This window comes from Crinia signifera, chromosome 1 (genome assembly GCF_055691185.1).
Source record: "Crinia signifera chromosome 1, ASM5569118v1, whole genome shotgun sequence".
NCBI classification, from domain to species: Eukaryota; Metazoa; Chordata; class Amphibia; order Anura; family Myobatrachidae; genus Crinia; species Crinia signifera.
Window position 1 is genome coordinate 79860175 of NC_139217.1, and position 22525 is coordinate 79882699.

Below are 22525 nucleotides of genomic sequence, written 5' to 3' on the forward strand. Positions count from 1 at the left end.
TTTCTCTAATGGACAAAACCATGTGCACTGCGGTACTTGTGTAGTTTCACGGAGCCAGCATGGCGTCTGAGTCCCCTTGCGGGGATCGCTTCGCTTGCCCACGCTGCGGGCTCGGTGGCTCGCTACGCTCACCACGGTATCTAAAATCAACTCCATGCCAACATGGATAGTGGGGGTATGAACTATCCATGTTGGCATGGAGTTAAGTTAGTTTATTTTAGATAGTTTGCCGAGCGCCGTGAAACTACACAAGTACCGCACTGCAGATGACTCAGTTGTAAAATGTGAGAGGTAGAGTTGGGGGAGTTATTTTGATTCTGTGCAGGGTAAATACTGGCTGCTTTATGTTTACACTGCAATTTAGATTTCAGTTTGAATACACCCTCCCAAATCTAACTATCTCTGCATGTTACATCTGCCCCACCTGCAGTACAACATGGTTTTGTCCATTAGAGTAAAGATTTGCTTTGCGATCCAGTAAGAAGTACGCCCACTGTACGTTACAACAACTACATCAATTTTGTATGAAGTTAAAAACCAACGCAAGGTAAGAACAGACTTACCCTTCGAAGCAGTGGGCCACGGTCAGTACCCATTTTTTCCCAATGAGAACACAACCACAAATGTGTCCGCTAGGTTCACTCTGCAGAGAGCATTGCCAAGGCCATCGCCCAGGCCGGCTGGTTCTTCCACCGAGGATTCTCTTGCTCATTCTGGCTGCGGGGCGACGTCCACAATCTGAAGGTGACAGGTATAAGTTAAAACCGCAGATAATGATCCCAAAAATTTTTACACCCTGATTTACAGTATATTTCATTAATTCATATTTTATAAGTAATAAGCAGTAAAAGGCCTGAGATTCTCTGAGACAAGTTTGGAGTGTATGATGAGCAGAATCCAAGTGGGTTTGCCACATGTATTGTATGTTTATTTTTTCGCACTGTGCATTCATTCATTTCTACAGGTGAGTTAGATGCGTTACTTTGCACTTAGGCAAAGCTCAGGGTGACCGTGGCAAAGCTCCATACTTACCCTTGTTCCTGTAGTCTCAGACCTCTTCTACAGTAGAAAATCCAAATGGGTACTTATGAAAAAAGTATACTTAGAGCACCATCCCTCCGGCGGAGATCGGTCCTCTTTCTGAAGTAGACATCCAGGGGTTAAAAAATAACAAACTGACAAAACCAAGCAAACTGAGGAGCCACAAGTGTGTTAACACTCGCACCTCCTCCCCATGAATGAAGATTCCCTCAACCTATCAGGAGCGGGCTCCAAGGGAGCTCCGCACCTGAAGGGATGTGCGCGGCTCCATTGATGCGCATGTTATGAATTAACATGTGCATTTATGGCCGGTAACCATTCGATCTTACTAAATTTACCCCATACTGTAATTCAGTACTAAAGAATAACGTAATGCATACAATATGCATGTAGTGGCTTAAACGTCCCCATCTTCGTCACACTGGCAAACATGTGACTAGGGGAACCAATAGAAGGGGTGGGTTTGGCCGGGTTAACTTGTAGATAGGGGCAGGAAGGGGAGGAGGATGCCTCTTCTTCCTGCCGAAATTCCCTCCCGCCCTTCCCATTTTGTTGGGTTTTTTGGAGTGGGTGCGTAGTTTTAATCGCGTTAACTGATTGGCGGGAAAGAACGGCAGGTTTTTTAATAAAAGTAAGTTTTACATTAGTTATTGATCCTGCGTATATGGTTTGTTTCGGTGCTCTCACCTCTCATTAATTTAGACCTGTCGCTGTAACACCCGTGTCGGGGTCAGTGACCCCCACCCGGCTGGGTGGGTAATGCAGTGAGGTGAGTTGGATACCGCTATTTTGAGTTAGGCCAGTCACGTGGGTAGTTGGGGTGGAGTTTGAGTTAATAGCCGTTCTTTCTTGGCCACCATTAGTCAAACAATTAAAATTAAATAATCAAATTAGCTTAACAAATTCCGATAAATAAATCAGTTAACAAATTCTGCCAAACCCATGTCTCCGAGTCATTATTTCAGGTGTTATAGTGATAAGTGAAAAAATGTATAAGGTTTTACATGTTAGGGGATGACAAGTAAGGTGATGGGATGTTTAGTATAAATTCATGATCGCTTTGTTATAGTAGGATTCACAATCAGTTTGATTGAGATTATGATGAGATTGACATTAGAAACGCTTTATATTGCACATAGTAAAGTCTTATGCATCTATCCATATGTAAAGTAAACTGTATTTTGTGCTTAAGGCATTGCTTGTCTACACCATTGCACTGGATGCAGACCACAAGAAACGTGTATGTAACTGTCAGGAAGGTATGTCTTGTAGGTGCAACATACGCACTCATAAGTCTTCACACCACATCCCAAAAATATTGCTGAACTAAAACAGTTTTGTAAAGAGGAATGGTCCAAAATTCCTCCTGACCGTTGTGCAGGTCTGATATGCAACTATAGGAAATGTTTGGTTGAGGTTATTGCTGCCCAAGGAGGGTCAACCAGTTATTAAATCCAAGGGTTCACATACTTTGTCCACCCTGCACTGTGAATATTTACATGGTGTGTTCAATAAAAACATCAGAACATATAATTGTTTGTGTGGTATTAGTTTGAGCAGACTTTGTCTATTGTTGTAACTTAGATGAAGATCAGAACACATTTTATGACCATTTTATGCAGAAATCCAGGTAATTAAAAAGGGTTCACATACTTTTTCTTGCAACTGTATAAGAACAGTATCTGTAATTATCCATATATAGCCCAAGCTACAGGACAGGACATTGCTTAAAAGTGACTTATTTCCATGCATAACAAGTGGTATAAGAAACTGAGATGTGGAGAATGACACTGTACAGTGGTGGATTTTACCTATGGGCTATTTACCTAAGTGCACCCTGATAATCACAGCCAGACAGTCAGTCGTGATGTGTTTTTTCCTGCTGGGACTGCCAGTCCAGACTGTCAAAGCAGAGATAATGCTTCCTATGAGAATACAATCCAATTCTGTTAATGTATCCCAATCTGACTTCTAACGGCTGTAGCCGATGCAGCCCCTAAAAGCCAGCCTGTTGTCTACTAGTGCTAGACTTACTTCCTGAACCAAGACATAAGTCCTGCCTCCTGCTGTACCTAACCCTGCCTACCGTGACATCAGATGTCAATCATTGGGGGATGGGGGGAGCACGAAGGAGATCATCCATCCCCTCCTTTCCAGACAAATAAGGAGATGTCGCTGTCACTGTAGGAGTAACTATTCATTTCCTACTGACACCAGGTTCACTTTGTCCAGAAGAAGCTTTCAAAGAAGGTACCCGTTGTTCAATGTTTATCAAGTCCATAGACAAAAACAGCAAGCCAGGACTCTGTCCTCCAATGTAAAAAATCTGACTTACGGGGGTCCAACATGGACCTATCAATGTTGCATTGCACTCTGCCACTTATGTTTATTTTTTTAACTTTTATAGTGATATCTACAGTAGGTACATACTTGTAGACAGAGACAGATGTAGTGGTACTATAGTAATCCTGGCACCTACTAGTACCCAGTCCTGTTCTCATACTATGCTAGATAAGGAAGGTGTATGGTTGTGTATACTTTATATTATGTCTCTGCTAGTCTAAATTAGCAACAGTCATCATCATTAATGTATGCCTAAATTGCAATTGAAAAAGTTCTCATTATTCACTGAATTATAAAGAAATATCACACAGAATATTAAAAGCAAAAAAATAATATATTTTGATGAATGTTCCTAGATGTTTTCTTCCAAGAGCTGGACCTGATATTGCACATACATCATCATGATATCTTGCCTTGCCTTCTAATATGACTTTCCAAGCGGTAAGGGTAAACTTTTTTCACTAGTATTATTATTATTTGAGTCTTGCATCTAGGTCATTCAGCCTGATTAATGTATCTCATATCAGACTCATTCATTTATTTAAAAGGTTCTCGAGTCAAGGGTTGCATTTTGCAGTAACTGACCTGATTGTTGCTGAAAAATGTCTGCATTTTATGGCACTTAAATGTAAACGCACCACTGTGAATTTTGATTTAAGTTGTTTTTCTCTCTGTTCTGCTTTAGATTCCTTTGTAGCCTCCAGTATCCTTCATGAAGCAGCTTCTGACCTCTAGAAGAGTTTTTTTTTTTTTTATTAAGACAACATTGACTTCTAAATCCTCCATTGGCCATTAATCTGAAAACATGTCAAGCTATTAACTTTCCCCTGATCTAATGACTATTGTTAATAAATTGCTCACTCTATCTTCTATATTTACTGATTTGAAATTAATAAAGCAATTTATTTATTTACAGTTACATTTCTTTTTATCTTGCCTCTAGCATAACCACCCCTTTAGAGTGTAAGCTCCGAGCCAGGGATTCCTTCTCCCTTGTTCCTTCTCTTTAACTATCAACTTTGACTGGCAACTTTCAGCCCGGGTGGAGTGGGAGCTGAAAGCCCCAGAATTTCTACCAATGCATGGAGGGTGCCAAACGCGTTCCCGACAGTCGGGATCCCGGCAGTCATTTACCCGACGTCGGGATCCCGACTGTCAAAACGCAGACAGCCGGGTGCCCGACGGCCACCCGCTATTTTCCCTCGTGGGGGCCCACGACCCCCATAGAGGGAGAATAGAATAGGTGGCTAGCGTAGCGAGACACCATGCCCGCAGGGATCCCGACTGTCGGAGCCCCATACCACATCCTGCATGGCAAGGGCAAAATTAATATAGCAAAGAACTGCAGGAGTGAGTTATCTGATAACCACCTCCGTTGCATCGCATTGCCCATGCATAATTTTTGGGTTGCCTGCTCCATTGCTAGCTGCATCTCCCTGACTGACTACCTATTCTATCAAGTCATTGTTGCATGTACTACAGTATATCCCTGATTGCCCCCTGCATGCTCCATATCGGTGTCCCATTACCCCCTCCATAGCTCTTTCTAACTACCAGTTCCTTTCATATATAGTAGCTTTTTCCATATATCGATAAGCCCCTTTGCAGCCCACTTTGTCCTCCTTATAGTTCACTCACTAGCTGTCTCTCTTATCTCCATACAGCTCACATTAAGTAGGGAAGCTAATCCCAGGGCATTTTGCAATCCCGGGATTCGGGTTTGAAAAATCCTCATTCCAGGGATCCCAGAATTGGCATCCCTAACTAAAAAAATTGCCCCGGCCACACCGCCAGCTGCTCTCACTGCCCCCATGGCAAAACACCTAACACACTGCCAGCCCTTTCAGCTAAATATATAATAATACTTGTATTATTATTATTATTTTCATCATTAATAAACACATTTATTCGGCAAAATGTAATCGCTTCCGAGGTCGGCAGTCGTGCGGGATGCCCAGGGAGTATTTGGTACTCTTTACCTAGCACGGCGCCCATCGCGGCCATCGCGCGCATTGAGTGCACTAAAAAATCGGGTGCGACGCAACCGACGCGATGCCCGCGATTTCTCATAGGGAACAATGTTAAATTTCTCAAGTGACCCGATTTTTCTGTTCAATGCCTCAATTGACCTGATTTTTCCATAGGAAACAATGTTAAATGGCCCACAGAGGCCAAATAGGCACCCTAAAGTGTGAAATGGACCCCACAATTGTTAACGCCACCCCACGATCAACGTGAACCCGAAGCGTGGCGAGCGCAGCGGTACGCGTCCTACGACCTTTTCATACCCCCACTATCCACGTCGGCGTGGAGTTGAGAATAGAATAGTGTGGCGAGCGCAGCGAGCCACCGAGCCCGAAGCGTGGCGAGCACAGCGAGCCCCGCGAGGGGACGCGGATACCTGTGAAGCCCGCAAAGGGACGCGTTTACCTGTGAAGGTATCCGCGTCCCCTCACGGGGCTCGCTGCGCTCGCCACGCTTCGGGCACGGTGGCTCGCTGCGCTCGCCACACTATTCTATTCTCAACTCCACGCCGACGTGAATAGTGGGGGTATGAAAAGGTCGTAGGACGCGTACCGCCGCCGCTCGCCACGCTTCGGGTTGGCGTTGATTGTGGGGTGGCGTTAACAATTGTGGGGGCCATTTCACACTTCAGGGTGGCTATTTGACCTCTGTGGGCCATTTAACATTCCTATGGAAAATATTCAATGCCCGCGATCTTTTTACCTGCGATGCCCACGATCAAAATCGTGGGCGCCGTGCTAGGTAAAGAGTACCGAGTATTTTCCCGGCCAGCCTCCCTTAGACAGGCATGTACATGCATGGGAAGACCTTGATTGGTACGAATGGCACCCTGCCTCCTGGCACAGCCCACCACCAACACTCCGGGGCTTTTGTCTCCTTCTCCACTGTGACATACGATGGGCACAGCATCACTGAGAGCTATTATGCCTTCAACTGCATATACCACCCTCCGCTCCGTGTGATATGATAATGTAATTCTATGTGCTTTTTTTGTGACCTCATGTATAGTTCGCTGCCTAAACCTGGTGGTGCCTGCACACTAATAATTGTAGCCTGACCAAGAGACAACGGAGAAGTTCCAACTCTATCTCAAGTAGTATCTGTTTGATAGATCTACAGTAAAAATAACTAGGCTAACCCCAAACGGTTAACATGAAAATAATTGTATGTGCAGAGAATAAGGGATTAAGGGGGTATTCACGGGCCGACAGCCATGACCCTGACCCGTTCTCGGTCTGCTTGATTCAATGTCCTGTCTGCCGCAGGACGAAAAGGCGGGTGTGGCCGGGAATCGGTGAAATGCGGCCGGGAGCTCGTCAATTCCCGGCCTTTCTTGGCAAAACAAGCCCGACTGCTTGTGAACTCGGGCTCGTTCTGCAATATCCCTGTTCAATGCTGTCAAGGAAGACAACATTGAATAGGGCCCGCAGCCATCTCCCCCGTCAGGAGATGGCTGGGGGAGATTGAATATTCCGCTTAGGAGGATCTCCCGCAGCCATCTCCCGACGGGGGGAGATGGCTGCGGGGCCCTATTCAATGTTGTCTTCCCCGACAGCATTGAACAGGGGATCTTGCAGAACGAGCCCGACATCACAAGCAGTTGGGCTCACTCTACTGAGAAAGGCTGGGAATTGACGAGCTCCTGGCCGCAGCTCGCCGATTCCCGGACACTTCTCGCGGCCACGTCCCCTTCTCGTCCCACGGCAGGCGGAACATTGAATCCCCCCTGCGATTTCTCAGATGAGAACGGGTCATGGTCTCGGTTGTTGGGCCAGCTCAACAGCTGTGACCCAACATTGAATACCCCCCTTAGCCTCTGAAACATGACATCCACTTAGATCGGTTTTAAATGACCCTTTAGTAACTTTACCCCTAAGTGATCTATTAATCATCTATACAAATAGGTCTGTGCGCCCATAAAGGTGTATTTATTTTCAGAAATTGTAGCCATTTAACAACAAACTTCCATTGTTACATTTACATCACAGCGATACGCTTATCAAACGCTTAAAATGACTACACAAGCCAGATTGCTCTAATGGAACATAAAATGCGGTGTAAAAAATGAAGGAACATTATTATGAGATTAATATCAAAGTAAGATGCAAACGGTAAAAAAAGAAGAAAAAAAACCAATATAGTGATAGAAAACGAAACAAGACATCCGCTTACCTTCCTTGGTACAGAGAAGAGAAACTTTGCTTTTGCTTTTACAAGGTTGACTAGGAACAAAATAAAAATAAGTATCAGGCATGTTGGGGTAGCTATGGGAAAAATAGCATAAAAACCTTGTAACACAGTAACGTGTAATAGTGTGCAGCAAATACACTACTACAAGGGAGTAAAATGCAACCTAATGACCATAGTACAATCCACAGCATAAAACAGGCACCACTGCTATGTACTCATTTAGGAACAGATGTATCAAGCTGCAAAAAGTGATAAAATAGAAGTGATAAAAACACAGCCAATCAACTCCTACTTCCCATGTCACTGGAAAAAAATGACAGGTAGGAGCTGATTGGTTGGTTGTTTATCACTCTCCACTTTATAACTTTTTGAAGCTTGATACATCTGGCCCGTTAGATACTTGTTAGATAACTTTGCCTTTTTACCATACAGGTACAGTATGCTGCTCTACCAACAGTTAACTGACTACAGCTCATTTATTATTTCACTCACTGAAATGGTTACTACAGTTTTAGTCAATGGCACATATTGCGTGGCTTGGGCCAACTTGAAAAATGAACCAATAGAATGAGTTTCATGGTTTCAGTCTGTTTGTCATGAATAACTTTTGGGTGACTGAGCTGAAAGTCGCTTAAAACAGCACGTTTATTTATTTAATTTATTTACAGTTTCTTATATTGAGCGGCTTTGAGCTCAAAGTCGCCCGTCGGCATCGAGCAGGTGGAAAGTCGCCCAGTGTGTATGGACCTTAATATGTGTTTAAAAATAAAACAAGATGGAATATGTACAAGTTGGGTATTCCACATCCGATCGTCAAGGCAAGGCATCCTAACACTACAGATATTAGGGATAGCCAAACTAAATTAGTGAACTCAAACTGATTGGGCAGAGGTACTAATTAAAAATATCCTTAAAATCTGGAGAACCTAGAAAGGGAAACACTGGTGTAAGCCATTCATTTAGGTCAAGCTCAATTAAATTATGGAAGACAAGAATAGTGCATATGGGGGATGTTGTTTGATGAATGTCATCTAAACACATTACAGAGGACACAAGGGTCCGATTCAAATGTCACATTGCTCCCAATCTTCTGTTTTTTGTGACAAAAGAGTGTAGGGCAATATGCAACTGCTGATTTTTATAGCGCTGAACGCGCCCATTGAGGTCGGGTTTCGGGGCACAAAGCAATAATGGACATGACAAAAAAAGCCCCATTTGCTTGTTAAAATGGGTGACTTTTCCCATGATTTCAACTCGCCACCCTCGGGGGTAGCGAGCTGCAATGATGTGTACACGCCGCTCGGCAGTAACATTTGAGTACCGCCGACAGGCGTGTACGGAGCCAGGCCAGGTGGTAACATTTGAAACAGGCCCAAAGAGTTCTTATTCAGGCAGGTTTATAAGACTGAAAACTACAGTTCTTCTCTAGAAAGATTTGGGTGTTGAATAATATCCTCTACAGTAGGGACTGTTACGAATAAGGGTGTCTTTTCAGAGCTACAGTATATACTGCACTGTACACAAAAACCCTACTAATAGTAAAAATACATGGATCTGCGTGTAGCATATTGTCATACTGTATCTATTTTTGATTTAGTAGTTTCTTTAAAAGTTATTTAGTTCCCAACATGTTTTTCACATTTTGTTGTCATCTGAATTTGGAATAGATTGAAGTCGTTTTTTTTTGGCACTGATACACAAGTGAGGAGTAAGATGTCAAATCAAAATAAATATTCCAAAACTTTTCCACAGGTCACTTATATGAAAATGATTGAATCTAAAGATTATTCATAACCCATGTAATTTCATATATAACGCTGCACAGATGAAATACTTTACCTCAAAAGTCACATAAACTCTTTATTGATTCCACCTGTGTAAAAAATGTTTCCAATCTGAATTTTTTGTACACATATATGGCTCATTCTGTGATGTCCTGCAGCAGGGCTTTCCCACTGGCTGTCCGCAAGCTGCTGCAAACTGGCCAGCCACCTGATACACCGATTGTGGTGACATACAACAGCCAGCAGCAGCCCAAAATAATCCGTCTGAATCTTACTGGCTTGCTGTGCATAAGTCGTGGCTGTCCCATGTGACAGCAATAGCCAGTAAGTATCACATGTAACAGACTTTATTGCCTGGTCAACTGTTACTAGTGTTCACATAAGTCACAGTGAATGACAGCTCATGGCCATATTTGGCCAGGGTTACAGTGCATTATCCAGGCAGGTAAAAGTACACATTTGACATCATCCGATTGTCAATGTCAAATGTGAATGAGGAGCACTAATGTGTGGTATGACATGAATTAAGGGACACTTCTGTAGTATAATGTGAATGGGGAGCACTACTATATCGCATAATGTGAATGAGAGGTACCACTGTATTGCAAAATGTGAATGCGGGGCACTACTGTTGCATAATGTGAATGATGGTCACTACTGTGTGGTATAACATGAATAAGAGGCACTAATGTGGGATAATATGAATTAGCAATATTTTGTGGCATAATGTGAATAAGGGGCTCTACTGTGGCACAATGTGAATAAGGGTCACTAAAGGGCAAATGTTCTTCAATTACAGCCACACCGATCCACGTTTATCTTACATAATGATATCAATACAGAGATCTTGGTGTAAATATGACACAAACACGGCATCACTTTAATGTTCGGGAAAAAATATTGGGCTATACTGCAATTGCAACTACTGTTTATGGAGGATGATAGACACTTATGTATTTTTTACCCTTATTGTCCTAAAGTGGTCTGACTTTGTGCTGTCATTAAAGGTATCCACTGTGGAACCAGAGATTGATGAGTAGAGTTTGGTTTTCTGCCAGAGATACGGGTGTCAAAAATCATAGATTAAACCGAGAGTGGACGTCCTGGATATAAGGCAATTCACTGGTCTGTGTTGGAAATTATGTTCATGTAGATGTTTATATTGAGAAGTTATAAAGGCACACACCAGTGGATAACTTACACTATGAAAAGCCCAGTTACTTTATCAGAGGTGTTGATTTATTGATATCAGATGCAGCCGTACTCACTGTTACATATACAGTGGTGATGGAGTGGAGCTTGAGCAGTTCAGGGTTTCATTATATAGCCCACCAGCTGTTGATTGTATGTTGCAAATCCGTAGTGGTGCAGGGATGCTGTAACAGCTTTAAAGCAAGTAATAAGTAAGTCCCTGATATGCGCTAAATATAGAAGACCAATGTCGACCACTATGTCACTCGCCACAGTAAAAAGAAGATGGCCCCTGCACATACTCAGTAGAGAACTCAAAAGCCATCTTGGGATAGGGCATGAAACCTGCCTGAAGAACAGGTAGACTGGAGTCTGCAGTAGCACACTCTTCCCTCAGCAGTCTGCATAAAGAAATCATTATACATTTTAATAATAAATAATAACACATTTATAAGGTGCCCCAAGGTTCTTGGAACACAGTGATGAAAGTATCCCTTATATTAATATTTCTAATTAAAAGTTTATTTAAAAAAAAAAAAAAAAGGATATACTTTATACGTTTTGATGTTATATATTTTTATTTGAAGACCACTACATTTATTTTTGTTTCTTTTATTCAATGTGATATTTAAACAAAACATTCTGGCAAAATCCAATATTTAAGCATGCCTCAATTTACAGTTTGGGGCTGTTAATGCTAGATCACTAAAACTGTGGGGGAGCTGCCAGCATGATATTAAATAAAGAAAAACAGAAAGCAGTCTTGTATATTGCTCCCCAAGACGCATGTTGTGCCTATAGCAGATGATAATGTAAAACAGAACCATGAGATTGGCCCCATATTAATACAGTTAATCTCAGCTGTTTTTGTTTGGCAAGGCTCCTTCTTCTTAGAAGATCCAATTGTTTTTGAAACTAGCCGATGCTATAAAAGCAATGTCTTTTTTTTTTTTTAATCCTCTGAATGGATACAAATGTTTAAGATCTAGAACAATGTATACAAATACCAAGTATCCTTCTGTTAAAAAAATATTTGTTTATTTAAAAATGTTTTGTTACTTTTGTTTAAAATTACAAAGTGTTTTTATAGCTTTTTTAATATCATTTTTAATAACGTCTTCTGGAATAATGTTATGGGCTAAGGCAGTGGTTCCATAACTGTGTGCCAAGGCACCATGGGGTTGGTGGTCCAGGACCAAATAAAGTTATTTATGGTCAAAGTGATGGGCAAAACCAGTGCTAGTGGTTGCCAATCATAAAACATGTGGACAATCAGAAACACAACTGTACACCACAACAGAACTGGCGGTAAGGATGATAGGTAGGCACAATTTACTTTAATAATGAAAAAAAATATCAACAAAAACATATATCCTAAGGGTGCCGTGAATAAAATGCTCTAGGGCAGTGGTTCTCAAACTGTGGGTCCTGACCATCTCAGCATGGGGTCGCGACTCCATGTTGCTGACCATCAGGCTGATGACATTTCTAATGTCAGTCAGTGATTCAAGGAGTATGAAAAATCTGTTGAATTGTTTGTTGTTTTAGACTCTTCACATCATTGTGTGCCTCCACAATGCTGCCATGTATGTGCTGTCTGCTGACCATACATGTAATGTGATGACCTTCTGCAGTAACTTGCTGGGGTCCTGTAATTTTTTTTAGGTACTTGTGTATTTTGGCGGCGCCCATCGCATCGCATACCATAAGTCATACGATGGTATGCGATGCGACGCGATATCGCGCGATATTGTACAATGCCATACAATTTGGCTGCGCTCGCCACGCTTCGGGCTCGATGGCTCGCTGCGCTCGCCACACTTTCTATTCTCAACTCCACGCCGACGTGGATAGTGGGGGTATGAAAAGGTCGGAGGACGCGTACCGCCGCCCCTCGTGGGCTCGCTGCGCTCGCCACGCTTCGGGTTCACGTTTATAGTGGGGGGGGGGTGGCGTGGGGGTGCATTTAACATTGTAAGCACCCATTACGGTGCTTAAAAGCACCCTTTAGGGTGCTTATACAATCTTTCATCGTATAGGGGCCAAAAATCGCGTCGCATCGCATGCCATCGGTGCATGGCCTGCGATGCGATTCAATGAAAACATCGCGCGATGGAAATCGGGGGCGCCGCTATAATACACAAGTACCTTTTTTATTGTCTGATGGGGTCCCAGAGCAAAATACTTTGAGGACCCCTGGTCTAGGATGTAATAATTCAAGAAAGTTTGGAAACCACTGGGTTAAGGATATGAGGGTATTTTTTTCCCTAACATGAAAAAATGAGGTTATACTCATAGGTTGGGATTATTAAAGTAAAGGGGTAAATGGGGCAATTACACTTTTTAACACTAAGTAATGGCTTTTTCTGGCCACTCTTCATAAAGCCCAGCTCTATGGAGTGTATAGCTTAATGTGGTCCCATGCACCAGTCTCTGCTATGGAACTTTGCAGCTCCCTCAGGGTTACCTCTGGTCTCTGTGCTGCCCCTCTGATTACTGCCCTCCTTGCTCGGGTTGTGAGTATTGGTGCGTGGCCCTCTCTTTACAGGTTTGTTGTGATACCATATTCTTTCCATTTGAAGATGATGGATTTGATGATGCTCCAGAGGATCATCAAAGATTTTGGATATTTTTTATAACCCAACTCGGACTTGTACTACTCAACAACATTTTACCTGACTTGTTTAGAGAGCTCCATGGTCTTCATGGTGTGATGCCTCTTCTTAGTGGTGTTGCAGCCTCCAGGGCCTTTCAGAAAAGGTGTGTCTATACTGTCAGATCATGTGATTGCGCACAGGTGGACTTCATTGCACTAACTATGTTACTTTTAAGGGGAATTGGTTGCACCAGAATTTTTAAGACACTTCATATTAAAGGGCGTGAATACATATGCACATGCCAATTTTCAGATTTTTATTTTTAAAATATATTTTTATAAATATTTTTCTCATACATAGTAACATAGTAACATAGTAATTAAGGCTGAAAAATGCGTTAGTCCATCGAGTTCAACCTATTTGTCTTGTAACTTCTGACTTGAGTAAGTCATTTATATGATTCCTTTAGTGGCCAAGAATTTATCCAGTTTTGATTTCAATTCATTAACAGTAGTTGCTGTTATCACCCCCACCGGCAATGAGTTCCAGAATTTTACTGCTCTAATGGTGAAGAATCCTCTTCTTAATTCAGTACAGAATTTATTTTCCTTGAGCCTCAGTACATGCCTTAGTGTCATAAGTATGTGCCTGTTACTGAACAAATCATCTCCCAGTTCCATATGATTCCTATCCTGTATTTGAACATACTAATCATATTTCCTCTCAACCTCCGTTTCTCCAGTGGAAACATATTCAGCCTGGTTAGCGATTCAAGACCTTTTTCTAGCTTAGTCACCCTTCTCTGTACCTTTTCCACTTCATTTATGTGTTTTTTAAGGTGTAGCACCCAGTACTAACAGTATTCCAAGTGTGGTCTCACCAACGACTTGTAAAGAGGCACTATCACACTGGCATCCCTTGAATCCATTCCCCTTTTAATGCAAGCCAGTGTCCTGTTTGCTTTTGCTGCTGTACTAGAGCAGTGTGCACTGTTACTCAATTTATTATCTATGATGAACCCTAAGTCCTTCTCCACTGCAGAATTCCCTATATTTAACTCAGTTTAGCCTATAAGTAGCTAATAGCTTGTTCGATTTTGTTCCCATAATGAATAACTTAAAATTTTCAACATTAAACCGCATTTTTCACCTTTCCACCTACCTTTCCAGTTTAATTAAGTCACTTTGTAGTGTTTCTATATTATCTCCTTAGTTGATTTCCTTACTCACTTTTGTGTAGTCAGCAAATATTGCAATCAATGTCATTAATGAATATATTAAACAAGTGGGTTCCAATATTGAACATCGTGGGACTCCACTTTGGACCTTACCCCAGCTGGAATGCATGCCATTTACAACCACTTTCTGTCCCCGATTTTGCAACCAATTACAAATTTTATCTCCCATCCCTAAAGTACTTAGTTTTATTAATAACCTTTTATGAGGCACAGTGTCAAAAGCTTTAGTGAAATCAAGTCCACCCCCTTACTGACTTCCTCATAGAAGCTAATTAAATAAATCTAGCATGGTCTATTTTTGATGAACCCATGCTGAGCCTTACATATCACCTTTTCCTGTTCTAAGAAATTTTGGATACTAGCTCTTATTATTCCTTCTAATAATTTCCCCACAATGGATGTAAGGCTGACCGGTCTATAGTTTTCAGGGTTAGCGTTGCTACCTTTCTTCCATATTGGTACTATGTTAGCTATACCCCAGTCTCTTCGTACAGTCCCCGAGTTTGTTCATTGAATATCAGATATAATGGTAGTGCTATGACAAAACTCAATTATTTTAGTATCCTAGGGTGTATTTCATCTGGACCAGGAGATTTGTTACTATTTAGGTCCTGTGATATATTTTTTACAATTTCCTCACTCAAACATACAGTTTGGGAGCAATCTAGAGCTGAGCATTCAATCTGTGGGAGAACTCCTGAACGTTTTCCATTGTAAATTCTGAAGCAAAAAAATGAATTAAATATTTCCGCTTTCTTTTTTTCTTCTATTACCAGAGTACCTTGCTTATTTTTTAGTCGACCAATATATTCCTTCCTTAACCGTTTCCCATTTATATAACTGTAGAATTTCTTGGGATTAGATTTGCAATCTGCTGCTATAGTTCTGTCTCTAATTTAGCCATCTTGATTGTATTTTACATTTATTAATTTTTTTATTGAATAATTTCTATTGAGTTCTGCATTAACAAAAAAATAAGGTAGAGTTTTCATAAACAATCGATATAAAACCATCCAGCGTGGTATAACAATGCACAAAATTAAAGAACAAATAGTACAATTGCGGATATATATAAAATATCTCTGCAACAGGAAAATACCAACCCACCCAGCAGGAGGCACCATTCAGGATCGTAGAAGCGAAGAAGCATAGAAGCAGAGATTATCTGTGCATTGAAGCATACAAAAACAAATAGTGGTACAAACAGATAAAATAGCAACTCAACAAATTGCAGATTGAAGAATATTAAGGTCTACCAAGAAAGAAAAAAAAACCCACAAAATATTGCCCAAAGTAAACCTCCCACATAATCCCCCACCCTGTACAACCCACTCCCAACTCAGGCGTATTTGGATCCCAAAATCTTAATCCCCTATACCAGTGGTTCCCAAACTTTTTGAATCGTGGCACCCTAGAGTATCAGAAATCTATTCACGTCACCCCTAGGCCAAAAGTTTCTTATTGAGAAATAATTTAAAAAAAACATGTAATTGTGTTTAACCCCTTCCTGACAGAGCCAGTTTTTGCGTTCCTGACAGAGCCCTTTTTTTCAAATCTGACATGTCTCACTTAAGTGGGGATAACTTTTTTTTGCTTTTACTTATCCCAGTGGTTTTGAGATTGTTTTTTCGTGACACATTGTACTTCAAATTAGTGGTAAATTTGGGTCGATACAGTCTGTGTTTTTTTGTGAAAAATACCAAAATATCGTGAAAAAATGGAAAATTTAGCGATTTGCAAAATGTTAAATTTTCTGCTTGTGAGACAAATAATCTTACCACTCAAAATAGTGAATAACTAACATAGACCATATGTCTACTTTATGTTGACATCATTATTTCAACTTCCTTTTAATTTTTTGGGACACTAGGAGGCTTACAATATGAATAGCAAATTCTCAAATTTTCAAGAAAATTTCAAACACTGATTTTTTTAGGGACCAGTTCAGTTCTGATGTGACTTTGAGGGACTTGTATGTGAGACACCCCCATAAATGATGCCATTTCAAAAACTGCACCCCTCACAGTATTCAAAACAGCATTTTGGAAGTTTGTTAACCCTTTAGGTGTTTCACAGGAATTAAAACAAAGTGTAGGTGAAATTTCAAAATTTCTTTTTTTTTGCAGATTTGCAATTTTAATACATTTTTATAAGGAACACAGTACATTTTACTAGAGAAATGTGACTAAAAATTGATTCCCCCAATTCTTTTGTTTTCATAAATATCCTATATGTGGCCCTAGTGTGCACGGTGACCAAACCACAGGCTTCATAATAGAAGGAGCACCTACTTGATTTTGGAGCCTCCTTTTTATGAGATTATTTTTTAGGCACCATGTAGGTTTCAAGGCACCATAAGATGCTAAAAGTTAGGAACCCCCCCACAAGTGACCCCATTTTGCAAACTACACCCCTCAGGGAATTCATCTAGGGGTATAGTGTACATTTCAAACCCCCAGGGGTTTCACCAATTGTGGTACAACTGGGCAGTGAAAATGAAAAATTATTTTTTTTACACAAAAATGCAGTTCTGGCTCCAAATTTGTCATTTTCAGAAGGTATGAAGGAGACAAAGCACCCCAAAATCTGTGCCCCAATTTCTCCCGAGTACGGCAATGCCTCACATGTGACCAAAAAATACCAGTTGGGTGCATGGCAGGACTCAGAAGGGAAGGAGTGATTTTTGGATTTTGCAGCTCAGATTCTGGTGGAATTTTGGTGGGTGCTATGTCGCATTAGCAAGACCCCCCAAGCACCAATACAGTGGAACCCCCCCACAAGTCACCCCATTTTGCAAACTACACCCCTCAGGGAATTCATCTAGGGGTATAGTGTACATTTCAAACCCCCAGGGGTTTCACCAATTTTGATACAAGTGGGCAGTGGAAATGAAAAATTACATTTTTTTACACAAAAATGCAGTTCTGGCTCAAAATTTTTCATTTTCAGAAGGTATGAAGGAGAAAAAGCACCCCAAAATCTGTGCCCCAATTTCTCCCGAGTACGGCAATGCCTCACATGTGACCAAAAAATACCAGTTGGGTGCATGGCAGGACTCAGAAGGGAAGGAGTGATTTTTGGATTTTGCAGCACAGATTCTGGTGGAATGAATGGTGGGTGCTATGTTGCACCAATACAGTGGAACCCCCCCACAAGTCACCCCATTTTGCAAAGTACACCCCTCAGGGAATTCATCTAGGGGTATAGTGTACATTTCAAACCCCCAGGGGTTTCACCAATTGTGATACAAGTGGGCAGTGAAAATGAAAAATTACATTTTTTTACACAAAAATGCAGTTCTGGCTCAAAATTTTTCATTTTCAGAAGGTATGAAGGAGAAAAAGCACCCCAAAATATGTGCCCCAATTTCTCCCGAGTACGGAAATGCCTCACATGTGACCAAAAAATACCAGTTGGGTGCATGGCAGGACTCAGAACGGAAGGAGTGATTTTTGGATTTTGCGGCTCAGATTCTGGTGGAATTTTGGTGGGTGCTATGTCGCATTAGCAAGACCCCCCAAGCACCAATACAGTGGAACCCCCCCACAAGTCACCCCATTTTGAAAACTACACCCCTCAGGGAATTCATCTAGGGGTATAGTGTACATTTCAAACCCCCAGGGGTTTCACCAATTTTGATACAAGTGGGCAGTGAAAATGAAAAATTACATTTTTTACACAAAAATGCAGTTCTGGCTCGAAATTTTTCATTTCCAGAAGGTATGAAGGAGAAAAAGCACCCCAAAATCTGTGCCCCAATTTCTCCCGAGTACGGCAATGCCTCACATGTGACCAAAAAATACCAGTTGGGTGCATGGCAGGACTCAGAACGGAAGGAGTGATTTTTGGATTTTGCAGCTCAGATTCTGGTGGAATTTTGGTGGGTGCTATGTCGCATTAGCAAGACCCCCCAAGCACCAATACAGTGGAACCCCCCCACAAGTCACCCCATTTTGCAAACTACACCCCTCAGGGAATTCATCTAGGGGTATAGTGTACATTTCAAACCCCCAGGGGTTTCACCAATTTTGATACAAGTGGGCAGTGAAAATGAAAAATTACATTTTTTTACACAAAAATGCAGTTCTGGCTCGAAATTTTTCATTTTCAGAAGGTATGAAGGAGAAAAAGCACCCCAAAATCTGTGCCCCAATTTCTCCCGAGTACGGCAATGCCTCACATGTGACCAAAAAATACCAGTTGGGTGCATGGCAGGACTCAGAACGGAAGGAGTGATTTTTGGATTTTGCAGCACAGATTTTGGTGGAATGAATGGTGGGTGCTATGTTGCACCAATACAGTGGAACCCCCCCCACAAGTCACCCCATTTTGCAAAGTACACCCCTCAGGGAATTCATCTAGGGGTATAGTGTACATTTCAAACCCCCAGGGGTTTCACCAATTTTGATACAAGTGGGCAGTGAAAATGAAAAATTACATTTTTTTACACAAAAATGCAGTTCTGGCTCAAAATTTTTCATTTTCAGAAGGTATGAAGGAGACAAAGCACCCCAAAATCTGTGCCCCAATTTCTCCCGAGTACGGCAATGCCTCACATGTGACCAAAAAATACCAGTTGGGTGCATGGCAGGACTCAGAAGGGAAGGAGTGATTTTTGGATTTTGCAGCTCAGATTCTGGTGGAATTTTGGTGGGTGCTATGTTGCATTAGCAAGACCCCCCAAGCACCAATACAGTGGAACCCCCCCACAAGTGACCCCATTTTGCAAACTACACCCCTCAGGGAATTCATCTAGGGGTATAGTGTACATTTCAAACCCCCAGGGGTTTCACCAATTTTGATACAAGTGGGCAGTGAACATGAAAAATTAAATTTTTTACACAAAAATGCAGTTCTGGCTCAAAATTTTTCATTTTCACAAGGAATGAAGGAGACAAAGCACCCCAAAATCTGTGCCCCAATTTCTCCCGAGTACGGCAATGCCTCACATGTGACCAAAAAATACCAGTTGGGTGCATGGCAGGACTCAAAAGGGAAGGAGTGATTTTTGGATTTTGCAGCTCAGATTCTGGTGGAATTTTGGTGGGTGCTATGTCGCATTAGCAAGACCCCCCAAGCACCAATACAGTGGAACCCCCCCACAAGTGACCCCATTTTGCAAACTACACCCCTCAGGGAATTCATCTAGGGGTATAGTGTACATTTCAAACCCCCAGGGGTTTCACCAATTTTGATACAAGTGGGCAGTGAAAAAGAAAAATTACATTTTTTACACAAAAATGCAGTTCTGGCTCAAAATTTTTCATTTTCAGAAGGTATGAAGGAGAAAAAGCACCCCAAAATCTGTGCCCCAATTTCTCCCGAGTACGGCAATGCCTCACATGTGACCAAAAAATACCAGTTGGGTGCATGGCAGGACTCAGAAGGGAAGGAGTGATTTTTGGATTTTGCAGCACAGATTCTGGTGGAATGAATGGTGGGTGCTATGTTGCACCAATACAGTGGTACCCCCCCACAAGTCACCCCATTTTGCAAACTACACCCCTCAGGGAATTCATCTAGGGGTATAGTGTACATTTCAAACCCCCAGGGGTTTCACCAATTTTGATACAAGTGGGCAGTGAAAATGAAAAATTACATTTTTTTACACAAAAATGCAGTTCTGGCTCAAAATTTTTCATTTTCAGAAGGAATGAAGGAGACAAAGCACCCCAAAATCTGTGCCCCAATTTCTCCCGAGTACGGCAATGCCTCATGTGTGACCAAAAAGTGGCAGGACTCAGAAGGGAAGGAGTGATATTTGGATTTTGCAGCACAAATTCTGGTGGAATGATGGTGGGTGCTATGTCGCATTAGCAAGACCCCCCAAGCACCAATACAGTGGAACCCCCCCACAAGTGACCCCATTTTGCAAACTACACCCCTCAGGGAATTCATCTAGGGGTATAGTGTACATTTCAAACCCCCAGGGGTTTCACCAATTTTGATACAAGTGGGCAGTGAACATGAAAAATTACATTTTTTTACACAAAAATGCAGTTCTGGCTCAAAATTTTTCATTTTCACAAGGAATGAAGGAGACAAAGCACCCCAAAATCTGTGCCCCAATTTCTCCCGAGTACGGCAATGCCTCACATGTGACCAAAAAATACCAGTTGGGTGCATGGCAGGACTCAGAAGGGAAGGAGTGATTTTTGGATTTTGCGGCTCAGATTCTGGTGGAATGAATGGTGGGTGCTGTGTGGCATTAGCAAGACCCCCGAAGCACGGTGAAATTATGAACCTAATATTCCATAGATGTGTGGTATATTTTAAAACACTCCTTTATACATAGGCCGGGTTTGTCGGGGCAAGTGTCACACTGGAAAATAGTTTGCTTTCTTATTCCCTTTTTATAGCAAACTTTGCACCTTTTTTGTGTCCTGCCCTTTTTTCCAGTGGAGGGGATTTCATCAGGAAAATGCTGCCCTGGTACAATACGGGGGCCAGTACTAGAAGTACTGGGGCCCTCTGCCTGCTGGTTCCCAAATATTAGGCCCTTTATGACTTCCTCTTGAAAGTGCATAAATGTCCCCCTCTGGCCGGTAGAACGGAATAGCACGTAAGCGTTATACAGTGCCATCTGGATGATATACACGGCCACCTTCTTGTACCAGATTTTTGTTTTCCGCAGGGCACTGTACGGCTTCAGTACCTGATCTGAAAGATCCACTCCGCCCATGTACCTATTGTAATCCAGGATACAATTAGGTTTTGAGGTGTGGGTACTGGTACCTCGTACAGGGACGGAGGTGGTACTGTCTCCGTGAATTGTTGTCAGTATAAGGACATCCCTCTTGTCCTTATATTTGACCAACAACATATTTTCGTTGCATATTCCCCTGCTTTCACCCCTTCTCATTACTTGGGCAATGTGCGTTTTTGGGAGGCCTCTTTGGTTCTTGCGCACAGTACCGCAAGCTGCTGTACCTCTTGAACCAAGGGCCTTAAACAGGGGGATGCTGGTGTAAAAGTTATCCACATAGAGGTGATAACCTTTATCCAGGAAGGGGTGCACTAAATCCCAGACAATTTTCCCACTAACACCTACGAGGGAGGGGGGGCATTCTGGCGGTTCAATTCTTGAATCCTTCCCTTCATAAACCCTAAACCTGTGAGTGTACCCTGAGGTGCTTTCACACAGTTTATACATTTTTATGCCATACCTTGCCCTCTTACTGGGAAGGTACTGGCGGAATTTAACCCTTCCTTTAAAATGTATAAGGGACTCGTCGATACAAATAAATTTTTCAGGGATGTACACCTCTTCAAATTTGGCACTGAAATGATCAATGACCGGCCTGACTTTGAATAGCCGGTCAAAGGTGGGATCATCTCTGGGTGGGCACTGTGCATTATCGGTGTAATGTATAAATTTAAGAATTGTCTCAAATCGAGCCCGGGGCATGGCCATACGGTAAAATGGAGTACTGTACAGAACATCTGTACTCCAATATTGCCTAATTTCTGGCTTTTTTACTATGCCCATATGAAACACCAGACCCCAAAACGTCATCATCTCTACTGCATCTACAGGGGTCCACCTAGCAAATGATGACGTGGGGTTTTGAGCAATAAACTGCTGGGCATATAAATTAGTTTGGTCCACCATTAAATTTATAAAATCATCAGAGAAAAATAATTTGAAAAAGTCAATTTCTCTGAGACCTGTGGAATCAAATTGGATTCCTGGCATGGCCAAAAACTCAGGAACCTGGGGCTCAAAATTGTCTGGTGGTGGGGTCCATACGAGATCAATTGTTGGGGGGGGGGGGTCTCAGCTGCTCTACGGGGGCGTCTTTGAGGGGGTCCCTCATCACCAGAGGAGGAAGAGGAGCTTAAGGCGAATCCTTCAAATTCCCCGCTTGCATCACTGGCTGTGTCAGAGTCAGAAGCAAGCATGGCATATGCCTCCTCCGCTGAATACATTCTCCTGGATGACTGGGAGGACATTTGGGAGGACATTTGGGAGGACATTTGGGATGCCATTTTTATTTTTGTGTTACTGGTAGTGAAATGTTTCAACACGTGTATAGTGTAGGGGGGGGTACAAACTTTATTTCAATCCGGGGGGTATGTAGTGTGTAGTGTGTATGTGGTGCAGAAAAAAAAAAAAT

General features: G+C 42.1%; 1 protein-coding gene across 2 annotated transcripts in view; it reads right to left on the minus strand.

The window, feature by feature from the left end:
* CORIN (corin, serine peptidase) overlaps positions 1 to 22525 on the minus strand; it is a 230702-nt gene that overhangs the window by 21282 nt on the left and 186895 nt on the right. For both annotated transcript variants that reach the window (XM_083167929.1, XM_083167930.1), the window contains exons 18-19: positions 7582 to 7631; positions 564 to 738 (exon numbers count right to left, since the gene is read on the minus strand). In XM_083167929.1, coding sequence (XP_083024055.1) covers positions 564 to 738; positions 7582 to 7631 — 225 coding nt within the window. The remainder of the gene's footprint in view (positions 1 to 563; positions 739 to 7581; positions 7632 to 22525) is intronic.